The following is a 12,189-nucleotide window of genomic DNA, read 5'->3' as shown; positions in this document are numbered from 1 at the left end:
TTGGCGCTTTGATTTCTCATTAGTGCAAGTATTCTTCACATGGTACCCACCTCATGTGCTGTGGGGATGGAAGGGGGGTCGAGGAAAAAAGATGTCCCATTGACGAGTGGGTCCATGATAGGAGATAACCAATATGAAAACTCTGAATTTGCGCATTACCTCAACATCCTCCATATGCACATGGAGCACGCTCGATACATGTTATGGAGGTGGACAACATAGAAACTATGCTAGAGTTGTTCTTAGTACACGTTATGGAGACGGAAAATATAACAACTATGCTAGAGTTGCTCTTAGTACATAGCGTGAGTACAAAATGACGTACTCCTGCACAAACTTATATATAGCTCTCCCTCCTCACCTTCGTGGAAGGAGACTTACGTAGCATATATCACCGGATAAATTACCGTGCTGGCGGCAAACTAGTCATGTCATACTAGTTGGCTATAAGTTATTACAACTTACACTAACTGTAATCAAAACTAGCTACTGAGTTGAAGTCCACGTTCATGCGTGCATGTGGAGCCCTTCAGCATGCAGCAATATCGAGCGAGACTAATCAACACGGCAAACCTAGTTTGGACTTTGGAATCATTCAGCAATATGGGCCTATATAAATAGCAACTTGTAGTTCTGTTTGGAGCATTGCACCTTTCTGAGCTAGGACACAGATCACGCACAGTACGCCTACAATGGCCTCTTCTTCTTCTCCGTCATCCACGATGATCCAGATACACCCATTGACAACCGAGGAGATAACAACCGCAACCACGGCAGCGCCAATGCCTAGCACAGGGCCTACACCACCTGCCACGGTCATGTCGAGCGTCGCGAACCTAGCTCAGCTCCTGCCGACTGGCACGGTGTTGGCGTACCAGGCGTTGTCGCCGTCCTTCACCAACCATGGCAAGTGCGAGACCTCCAACCAGTGGCTCACAGGGGTGCTGGTTGTCGTCCTCGCCATGTTGTGCCTCTTCTTCTCCTTCACCGACAGCGTTGTTGGTCGCCGCGATGGAAAGCTATACTATGGCTTCGCCACACTGCACGGCTTCAACGTTTTCAACTTCTCCAGCGAGGAGGAGAGACAGGAGTGGAACGATCTCGACCAGTTCCGCAGGCTCCGCCTCCGGCCGCTGGACTTCGTGCACGCCTTCTTCGCGGCGGTGGTTTTCCTCACGGTAGCTTTCAGCGACGTGGGGCTGCAGAATTGTTTCTTTCAGGACGCCGACAGGAACACCGAGGAACTGCTCAAGAATCTGCCCATGGGCATGGCGTTTCTCTCCAGTTTTGTGTTCATCATCTTCCCCACCAAAAGGAAGGGCATTGGATTCAGCGACACCGCTCCTCCCCAGAAGGTCGTCCATCCCGTAAATTAGTTAAGTATGTTCCCATAACTTGAAGTTGCCACTTGCCAGAAATTGATTGAAGAAAAATTCAATCCTTCAGGAAAGTCATGCTCAATCGGATTTGACGACACCGCTCCTCGCTGGCGTAGAAGTTGCTTGATTGTATCATGTTGGAGAAAATCATGAAGTTTTTTAATTATATATGTTCAGTGTGTGTGCCATGGTTCTTTGGCAAACAAGGAAATATTTTCTGTCCAAAGCAAGTGTACAGTTATGTAGGTGCCCTGCGTCCCAGCCTCCCAGGCTTATTAGAGCTCTCCATTCATTTTGTTTGCTTCAAGCTCGATGTTTTTATTTTGTACAAAAAATCATTAACTAAATCCTGTTTTTTTATCAAAAGGTCTCTCCTATTTGGCGAGACATACGTTACGCTTCTTTCTTATCTCAATTCTCCATTCATTTTACAATGACTACAATACTTGTATGAAACAAATTAGTCTAGAAGTTTACGATAAACACTTGAATTTATTGGATAAACACCTAAATCAATCGGATAGGAGCCACTTCACTAAAAAAATATGTGGACAAATCTAAAACTTGCGGTGTAAGAAGCGGAGTGGGTAGCCGCATATATACATTTAGAGACATTAAAATTGGACATTAATCCATCCATCTTAGGGCACTAGCAATTTCTGCTGTTGGATTTGTTGTTTTGGGCATCCCTAGCCGTTAGATGCCCTTGTCAATTCGCCCATGGGCCGTGGATCATCATTCTCCGCAGAATGGGCTAAGGACTAGGACGACGTTGCTAGGGCCACTATTCCCATAGCAAGATCAGAAGCGTCTGGTTGATTTAGGTCCGCGGATGGTCAGAAGACCCTCTAGTATGCTACCAAGGGCTGCAACAGCCTCGCCAGAGCATTTACAACAAAGAAAAAAGCAGTTACAACGTGTGAATCAAGAATGAGATCCAAGAAAATTCTGATTTATAGACGTACTGGTTATACGAACTTCGCAACATCTTAACTAACTAAATCTTAACATCCTCCCTCGGTCGCAACATATCACCTTTGGGTACGTACCAAATTTTCAATAAACTTTGTGCCACACAGCTTGTAAAATGATAACCTACCTCCATGCATGCATCAGCTTATTCCTCGCATGGAATACCGGATTAGCGGATATGTTGCGACAATATTGCCACAACATTGAAGTGCAACCGGAGCATGCTCATCATCAAGTAATGTGTTTGTGTCCGCGTCACCTCTGTTGCGGCATCGCTAGAAGTAATGGGCCGAGATTCCTCTGACTCCGAGAAGGATAAAAAACGATGGTTACTCTAGCAGCCGTGAGAAGGAAGCTGCTAGCTAGCTACTTGGTTCGTTGCGAATACTTTTCTCCAAGTTGATTGTAATATGTTAGTGTGTTATTTCTTCCATGTCTGTATATACGTTGCAGAGTTGTTCATGCACGCATGCGCGCACGTTCCATTCCGTTTACTTCGTCGTCGGTCCATGCATGCATTGAGTGAATCTTTCATCGATTTTCTGCTCCGGCGACCTTGAATAGAAGTGCTAGATTCTCTCTCTGTGAACGAGCTCACATGCACATGATGTGAACAGTAAAATCAAAAAAATACTTAAAAAATTAAAAAATTCTGAACCTTTTGCCAACAAACATTGATGAGTGTTAAACATGTATGTAAATTTTCGTGATGAAATGACATTCATGGAGGCCTGGGCAGCAGAACAAATTTGATGTTTCCAAATGCTTCCATTTGAAGACATTGGTGTTGTTTTTTTTTCCAAGACCTGCACGAACGTTATTTGATCACGAAATTTTACACACAAGTGAAACCCACATCAGTGTTTATCACAATTATTTTTTGATTTTACTGTTCATCCAGGTGCATGTGTGCTTGCTTGCACAAACTTTGTGTATATAACATACTGCCAATCTCTAGCAGCTTCTCTCATGCTATGCGTATTGCCATGATGCCATCAATCCATTAAATCATGTGCAAAGCGATATCACTGGAAAGCACTTACCAAAATAGGTGAACAGTCTGACCATGGGGTTTGGGGCCCGTATCTGCAACATGCGTCGCAACTTTATTACACATTTGAGGGTAATACGATATATGGTTTTTAGATAGCTTACCACTCATGCCAAACATAGAAAAGTACCAAGAAGTTTAAAACTATGCTATTAGCATACTATATCATGTTATAACATGCTATTACCGAGACGTTGTACACCGATTATTTAGATGGCATTTCTCAAAACACTACAGTGTGCTATTAGCGCTCTATTTTTCACTTGTCTAAGTTGGCTTGCATCAACTTCAATAAAAGAAGGGAAAAACTGGTGCTCAACCGACTGATCTTTTGTCTGACGTTCGCCACGTCCTACGTCTTCCACGCGTCATCATGGGCCCATGCACCGCATCTCTCCCTCATCCTTATCTTCACTGAAACACTAGCCACATACTATATTCTTGCAACTGGGCACCAGTTTCAAAAGGCAGACCGCAACAAGCGATCTGTTGCAGACCCACCAGGAAGGAACCGCGTGAGGGAGGGCAATGAGGATGACACAACCTCCGCCAGCGGTGGCCTCTCGACCATGGCGGGGCGGCTGGGCCTGAGAGGTCGCCATGGAAGCCACCTAGGTGTTGACGGTAAGAGCCATGCTGCCTCTGCCGCGGCGTGATCCAGACCGGAGGTCCCCGTCTCGGAAGTTTCTGCGACGCCATCGGGCCGACCTCGCATAGCGGAAGCCGCCCATGCCCGTCTGGCCATGCGGACGCACACACGACGAGTTTCTGCAACAACGGCGATGGCAACAACGACGGTGCGCTGCGACATCCTTTCATTACAAAAAAAATCTGCAACATCGTCCATGTTGCAGAAGTTCTTTCCGCAACATCATCTCTGTTGCAAAAAGATGAAGCTAGAAAAAAATCCTCTGTTACAAATGTTTCTGCAACACGAGCTTTGTTACAAAGACTTCTACAACACCGTCTTTGTTGCAGTAGTGAGGATAGAGCTGGGTCGTTGGACAACCCCAGATCTAACGACCGTCGAGTGGGCGGATCTTTTTGATGCGTAGCACAACACATAAAAGAAGATGCGTGCATCACAATAATATCAAGGCCCGGGTCTCAACTTTCTTTTTGATATCTAAAAAATCACCTTTTCAAAAAATAGAAAAATGTGATTTATAACTTGCACTAAGTAGGTTAAACAAAACGAGGTAGAGAGTTGAAGTCTACGTACACGAATGGATGTAGAGCCCTTCCAGCACGCAGCAAATCATGTAAGGTGATGAAAGTAACCTAGGGCTCTCTGGTGGCGCTAGGGTTTGGAGTGGAAACCGATCGGCGGCCGCGGAGATCATCAGCGGGCCGCCCCGAGGACTTGGCCGGGGTGATGGCTACACCACCGGCGGCGGAGGTGGCGCAAGGGGACTCTGGTTCGACCAACCCTAGATCGGCGAGGGAGAAACTAGAGGAAGCTCTGGGGAAGCTGGATATATCCAAAGAGGAGGCGACTCCTCTCGTGATAGATGACTGGCAGGGCGGTGCTTCGGCGAAGTGGTTGCTAGCAGGGAAGGTCCTCTACCGAAACTTGTATCATATTCATACCATTGGCACCGCTTTGCGACCGGCTTGGGGAAACCCTAGAGGACTGCAATTCCGATCAACTGGGGCGGACACTTCTGTTGCTGAATTTGAGGCCCAGCGTGATCGTGACAGAGTGTGGGCGGGATCACCCTGGCACATCAACAAGAACGCGGTCATCCTGGCCGAGTTCAAAGAGTGAATGCGCCCTGATGAGGTCATGTTTGATCGACTACAAGTTTGGGCTAGGGTTTTGAATTTACCCTATAACCTGAGAGATGAAGCATGGAGCCTCCCAATAGCACGGATGATTGATAAGGAGGTGCAGATTGCTAAGTTCGACCACAATGGAGGCTATCTCCGAGCAAGGGTTTCGGTGGATGTCAATAAACCGCTCAGGAGATGGGTGCTCATAGATTCGGCAAGGAGGAAGAAGGTGGATCCCTATGACATACAATATGAGCAGATTCCATACTTCCGTTTCTCTTGTGGAAGGCTGGGCCACTCGGATCTTTACTGCTCTAACCCTGGCTCACGAGATGACAAGGGAGAGCTGCCGTTTGGGCCGTCATTGCGAGCTCCTGATGAGACCAGATATCCAGCCAGCAGCGACAACTCCTCCAGGGGACAGAAGTCTGGTCATGGAAGCAAGCAAAAGACAAGGAATTCTAGAACTAAATCGAAGCAAGACGGGGAGGGGGGGGGGGAAGAGGTGGTCCCGCCCCTTAATAACAAAGAGAACACCCGCTACAAGAGGAAGGAGGGACCTACAGCGGTCTACAAACCAAAGCAGTTGCTTCTGACGGTGACACAAAACCCTGGAGAACTTGATCCGAGCACGAGCACTGCAGGAGGACAAGATGAAGAGGACCTGGTTCGTGAACCAAAGAAAAAGAGGCCCACGCCTGACAACTCGGTAGAGACCGTTGATCGGTCCTGCCCATCCCAATGAGTTGGCTCTCTTGGAACTGCCGGGGGCTTGGGAACCCCGAGGCGGTTCGAGAGCTTCGCAATATTGTGAAGCTAGAAGGACCCACTCTTCTCTTCGTCATGGAAACAAAAATCAAAGGGAAGAGAGTTGAGGACTTGCAGAGACATCTAGGCTTCGGCGGGTGCTTTGCAGTGGATAGTGTTGGTCTAAGTGGTGGCATTGGGTTGTTTTGGTCGCATAATGTTCTTGTGGATCTCAAAAATTATAGTGCTAGTCACATTGATGTTTCTGTTAAATTTAAAGAGCAAGACTCCTTTCAATGGAGCTTTACTGGTTTCTATGGGGCGCCCCGAGCTGAAGATAGGCATCATAGTTGGCGTTTCCTACGCACTCTGTATAACATACCGCATGCTGCATGGATATGTTTGGGTGATTTTAATGAAACTCTCTTCTCTAATGAACATTTTAGTCAGGCTGCTAGGCCAGAGAGACAGATGAGAGCATTCAGAGAAGTCACTGATGAAGTGGCTCTCCAAGATTTGGGGTGGTCAGGCACTGCGTACACCTGGGACAATCGTCAAGCGGGTGACGCGAATGTTAAGGCAAGGCTAGACAGGGTCTTTGCCAATGAGGAATTCCGGCAACATTTTCAATACATCAGAATCAGGCATGTTCCTTCTGTCGAATCTGATCATTGCTTTGTTGTAGCGGAGATAAGGGACAAGATCAATAACATGTCACGTGCAAAGAGACAGTTCAGATATGAAAATGTTTGGTCATCGCATGTGGACTATGATCGTATTGTCACCAATGCGTGGCAGAAGGCAAATAGAGGACCGGGCCTGCAAGGTATAGCAGATTCACTGCATCATCTGAAAGAAACGCTTGAACCTTGGGGGACCAACGAGTTTGGCTGTTTAACTCGCCGTGTCAGACAGCTACAGAAGAGACTCGATAGCCTTCGATGTTGTTCAGTGGGCCGAGGGCCTACAGAGGAGGAGAAAACAGTGGTAAGACAGCTGCGCGAGGCCCTGCATCAGGAAGAGATCTGGTTACGGCAGCGATCCCGTGTTCCCTGGCTGAGAGAAGGTGACCGTAATACTAAGTATTTTCAAGCTCAGGTGGCACAAAGGAAACGTATCAACAGAATTCAGGGTTTATGTAGATCAGATGGCTCGTTTTGTGCAAATGAAGAGGAAGACAAGACTGAGGTTCAGTTGTTCTATAATAACTTGTATGAGTCTCAAGGTTTTAGGGACTCTACAGAACTGCTCGACCATGTTCCAGTCAAGGTTACGGAGGACATGAATGTAGAGTTAACGAAACCTTATACAGCGGGGGAAGTCAGGACAACTTTGTTCCAAATGGCTCCCTCCAAAGCACCGGGGGTAGATGGTTTTACTGCGGGGTTCTATCAGCGTCACTGGAGCTTGCTTGGTGAGGCTGTAACCGAGGCAGTTTTGGACTTCTTAAACGGAGGGGAACTACCTGTGGGTTTGAATGACACGGCGATTACTTTGATCCCCAAGGTACGGCATCCTTAGTCTATATCACAGTACAGGCCTATCTCTCTTTGTTCGGTTCTATATAAGATTGCTTCAAAATGTGTGACAAACCGTTTGAGGGTATTCATGGAGGAGATTATCAGTGAAGAGCAGAGCGCGTTTGTCCCTGGCTGGCTCATAACGGACAATGTCTTGGTGGCATACGAAAGTGTGCACACTATGCGAAGGCGGAAGAAGGGAAAAAACTATGCTTGTGCTATCAAACTCGATATGATGAAAGCATACGACCGTGTAGAGTGGCATTTTCTTGAGGCAATTCTCACTAAGTTGGGCTTCAACATTGATTTTGTCAGGCTCATCATGAAGTGTGTTTCGTCGGTGCGCTTCTCAGTCCGAGTTAATAGTGCGCTATTGCCATTCTTTTCACCCTCGCGTGGGCTGAGACAGGGTGACCCAGCCTCACCCTTTCTTTTCCTGCTGTGTGCGGAGGGCTTCTCCTCTCTGTTGAAGTACTATAATCATGGATATATTGATAGAGGTATTAGAGTAAGCTACAGATCGCCTTGGGTAACACACTTGCTTTTCGCAAACGACAGTTTGATCTTTATTAGTGCAAACACCCAAAGTGCAGCAAGACTGAATGATATTCTGAGGGTTTTTGGTGATTCTTCGGGTCAGTGTGTCAATCGTGCCAAGAGTGCAGTATACTTCAGCTCTAACCCACCGGCCCAGCTCAAGCAGCAGCTTAAAGCGGTCCTCAACATCAATGTGGAGGCTTTTAGCGAGCGGTACCTGGGGCTACCCACTGCGATTGGCCGCATCACAAGCGGAACTTTCGATCACATCGGGGAGACAGCTCGCAGGAAGATGCAGGGATGGTCTGAAAAACTACTCGCATGTGCAGGTAGGGAGACATTGTTGAAATCAGTTGTACAGGCCATTCCAACGTACTCTATGAGCACATTCTTATTAACAAAGGTGTGCAAGAATTTGACGTCACCAATGGCCAAATTCTTTTGGAGCAGCTCCATTGACAAAAATGCTTTACATTGGGGTCCTGGAAGAATTTGGCTACACCAAAGTGCCAAGGTGGTATGGGGTTTCGTGATCCCCATCAGTTTAACATTGCATTACTCGGGAAGCATGGGTGGCGGTTTATGACAAACCCTAATTCTCTGTGCGCAAGGGTAATGAAAGGCCGCTATTTTCCTGACACAGATTTCTTGCATGCTACTGTTCCCAAATCAGCGTCTGCTACTTGGCGAGCTATCATTGCTGGCAGGAAAGCTTTACAAGCGGGACTTGTCATGAGAGTGGGAGACGGGAGCTCCATTGATGCGTGGACGGACAAGTGGATCCCCGGAACTATCTCCATGAAACCTTTGTTTAGACCTCCCAACACTAATGTTCAGACAGTTTCGGATCTCATTGACATAGAAAACTGGTCATGGAGGCAGGATCTCATAAGGACAACTTTTATCGCCCCAGATGCTGATGCTATTCTCTATGTACCAATCAGGAGGGGGGGAGGACAGGATTTTTATGCTTGGGCCTTTGAACGATCAGGCAACTACACTGTTAAATCGGCGTACCGTGCTGTAATGACTCAAAACGAGCATTTAGCTCTAGAAGAAGGGACGGCTACCGGTGCTTCAACGGATGATAAACAGATGTGGACAGCACTGTGGAAACTCAAAGTGATCCCAAAGGTACGGGTGTTTTGGTGGAGGGTATTGCGGGGGATTCTACCTGATGAATGTACCCTCAAGTACCGCCACATCTCAGTTCTAGACACTTGTAAAGTGTGCATGGCAAGAGAGGAGGATCTTATGCATGCGCTAATACAATGCTCCCACGCACGACGTTTCTGGAGCGAAGCTAGTGCTTGGTTTGATCTCAGACTCCCTCGACTGCACCCACGCTCATGGGCCAGAGATATACTATGTGGCGACCGGATCAGGGATGAAGATCGCGCAAAGATCATCACCATCATGTGGACGACCTGGCATTCCCGCAACCGGATCAAACATGGGGAAGAGGGGAGAGACCCAACAGCCGCTGTTAGATCTACCCGGGAGGCCCTAGAGTTGCTGGAGCTACCCCGCAATGAAGCGACTGCGTTACCAGGTCATGGATGGAGGCCGCCTGAATCAGGTATGACCAAGATATCTTGTGATGGAGCACTCAATGTGGCAGAGGGTCGAGGAGGAGCGGGTGGCATAGCCCGGTCCGCATCCGCGCTACTAGGAGCTTGGTGCAAGCCATTCGGTGACATATCTGATCCTCTGATAATGGAAGCCTTATCAGTGCGAGAAGGAACGCTCTTTGCAAAACTTCGAGGCATATCACATGTGATAATGGAGACTGACTGTCAGGAGTTAGTGCAACTCTGGCATACACGCCACAATTCACGTTCGATTGTGGCTCCTATCCTAGATGAAATAGGAGAGCTTAGTTGTGATTTTTCTGTTTTTGAGATTCAACATGTAAACAGGTCAGCAAACTTACCGGCACATCTATGTGCAAAACGTGCATGCACATTGAATGTGACCGAATGTTGGCTCGAGGAGACCCCTAGTTTTTTGGTAACTAGCCTCTTGGCTGATTGCCGGGGAACACTTTTGTTGAATAAAGCTCTCTGTTTTGCCCGAAAAAAAATCATGTAATTAGTGCTAGACTAAGCAACGCTCATGTGCGCCAGAATTGGACTTTGGAATCATCAATGGATTAATTTTCCTATAAAACAACAAGGTGTAGATCAGCTTGGACTATTTCTAGCTGGAACCTAGAACACGCACGCGCACGCCCATATCGAGGTTTGTACCTACAATGGCAACTTCTTCTTCTCCCTCGTCCACGGCGATCCAGATACCTCCACCGGCCGCCACCAAGGACGTTGACGACGACGGTGAGATAACAGCCCCCGACACGGTACCACCGCCAATGCCAACCCCTACCATGGACAGGGTCATGTCAAGCGTGACAAACCTTGCGCAGCTCCTGCCGACTGGCACGGTGCTGGCGTACCAGGCGCTAAGCCCATCCTTCACCAACCACGGCAAGTGCGAGACCTCCAACCAGTGGCTCACCGTGGCGCTGGTCGCCATCCTCACCGTCATGTGCCTCTTCTTCTCCTTTACCGACAGCATCGTCGGCCATGACGGAAAGCTCTACTACGGCGTAGCCACGCCGCGTGGCTTCAACGTGTTCGACTTCTCCAGGGAGGACGAGAGCCGTGAGTGGAGCAGGGACCAGCTCCGGAGTCTCCATCTCCGACCGCTGGACTTCGTGCACTCCTTCTTCGCGGCTGTGCTTTTCCTCACGGTGGCGTTCAGTGACGTGGGGCTGCAGAACTGCTTCTTCCCAGACGCCAGCAGGAACGCCCAGGAGCTGCTCAAGAACCTGCCACTCGGCATGGCCTTTCTATCCACCGTTGTGTTCACCATCTTCCCCACCAAAAGGAAGGGAGTCGGATTCAGCGACTCCACTCCTCGCCCGAAGGTTGATCACTTAAATTAGTTGTGTTTCATGGCTTGGATTTTTCTTGTTTTTAAGACAATGTACAACATCGATGCATGAATTTTCCTGCCAACTTTTAAAAAAATTAATAGTGTATGGTTATATGCACCAATCGATGAATAGATGATGGGTCATTCTCCTTGTAAAAAAAATACAGGCAACCCTGAGGCTTATCAAGCCGTGTTATGAAGAACGAAAGGTAAATTTGAAATTGAACGATATACCATGGAACCAAAGCATGTTGTACTCCCTCCGATCCATATTAATCGTCCCTGGGTGAGTAGCTTTCTTTTCTCTTGCAAAACATGTTAAAGTGAAACATAGTATTTATTTGGTTTGTTCTTTTTTTTGCAGGGGTTATTTGTTTTGTTCATTAAAAGGGCTCTCCCCTGATTTCGGTACGATACCATAGTGGCTTGTAGAAAACACGGCACATGTAAAACACATGAGAGGTAACAGGGAAAGAGACGCATGAGCTATGTTGAACACTTGGGCTGAAACCACTGTGCGTCTTCTGGATCACTGACAAAGAACCTTCGACTCATTTCCTTTTTTTGTGTGCATATTTTCCAAAGATACAAGATAACAACCATCATTCTAACTGCCACCAAATTCCTCTATCGCAAAGGAATGTCAAGCAGTGAAAGACACTGACTTAAGATGCTATTTTTGCGAGAAGGACCCAATTTATTATAAAGGTTCACCAGAATTACAAAGCTCCCTAAACATAATAAGAATCAGACCGAGATCTATGGACCAGTGAACCACCACTACCATTGCCAAAATGAGCCACCGACGCGCGTCGAAGTTGCCGCTCCTTTATCAGAACCGGCCAAACCTTATCGATGACATCCAGAAAGTCTTAATATGCATGCCCCCAAAGATCAGTGCTCAAGAGTTGCAGCGGTCGCCAACTGATGTGAAGAGTGTGACACCAAATCCCTTCATCTTGCACACACAATCAGAAACCTAAACTCAGCACCCCAAGAAGACGGCAGGAATTTAGCCAGAGCTCCATCATCTCTACCCCAACAAAACTCGAGGAGGATTGAAATTCAAAAGACCGGCTCAAAGATGAAGCACTGCTATTGGCCATAATAACGCACCTACAGACTAAGAAAACCTAATCTAAATTACTAGCAGGGCCGAGGCATCGGGACTTCCCTCACTGTCGCCGACCTCAAGAGCGGCGGACAGAGATAAGATGAGTCTGTGGGCTCGCCAGCGGAGCATGGAAGGAATGAAGCTTCTCCCTAGCCGCCACGG

At 47.6% G+C, this 12,189-nt stretch overlaps 2 protein-coding genes across 2 annotated transcripts; both read left to right on the top strand.

The window, feature by feature from the left end:
- Positions 1 to 688: 688 nt before the first annotated feature.
- On the top strand, positions 689 to 1,710 carry LOC119314659 (protein DMP3-like). Its single transcript, XM_037589366.1, has 2 exons — positions 689 to 1,355; positions 1,447 to 1,710. The coding sequence occupies exons 1-2, from the start codon at positions 693 to 695 to the stop codon at positions 1,504 to 1,506; spliced, it is 723 nt and encodes a 240-aa protein (XP_037445263.1). The 5' UTR covers positions 689 to 692; the 3' UTR covers positions 1,507 to 1,710.
- An 8,523-nt stretch (positions 1,711 to 10,233) lies between these two features.
- Positions 10,234 to 10,923, top strand: LOC119316127 (protein DMP10-like). The gene has a single exon (XM_037590481.1). It carries the CDS (start codon positions 10,234 to 10,236, stop codon positions 10,921 to 10,923), a length of 690 nt encoding a protein of 229 aa, XP_037446378.1.
- Positions 10,924 to 12,189: the final 1,266 nt, after the last annotated feature.

The sequence above is a fragment of the Triticum dicoccoides genome, chromosome 6A (genome assembly GCF_002162155.2).
Source record: "Triticum dicoccoides isolate Atlit2015 ecotype Zavitan chromosome 6A, WEW_v2.0, whole genome shotgun sequence".
Taxonomy (NCBI): Eukaryota; Viridiplantae; Streptophyta; class Magnoliopsida; order Poales; family Poaceae; genus Triticum; species Triticum dicoccoides.
The sequence above is the reverse complement of the archived record's forward strand: the minus strand, read 5'-3'. Positions and strand labels throughout refer to the sequence as shown.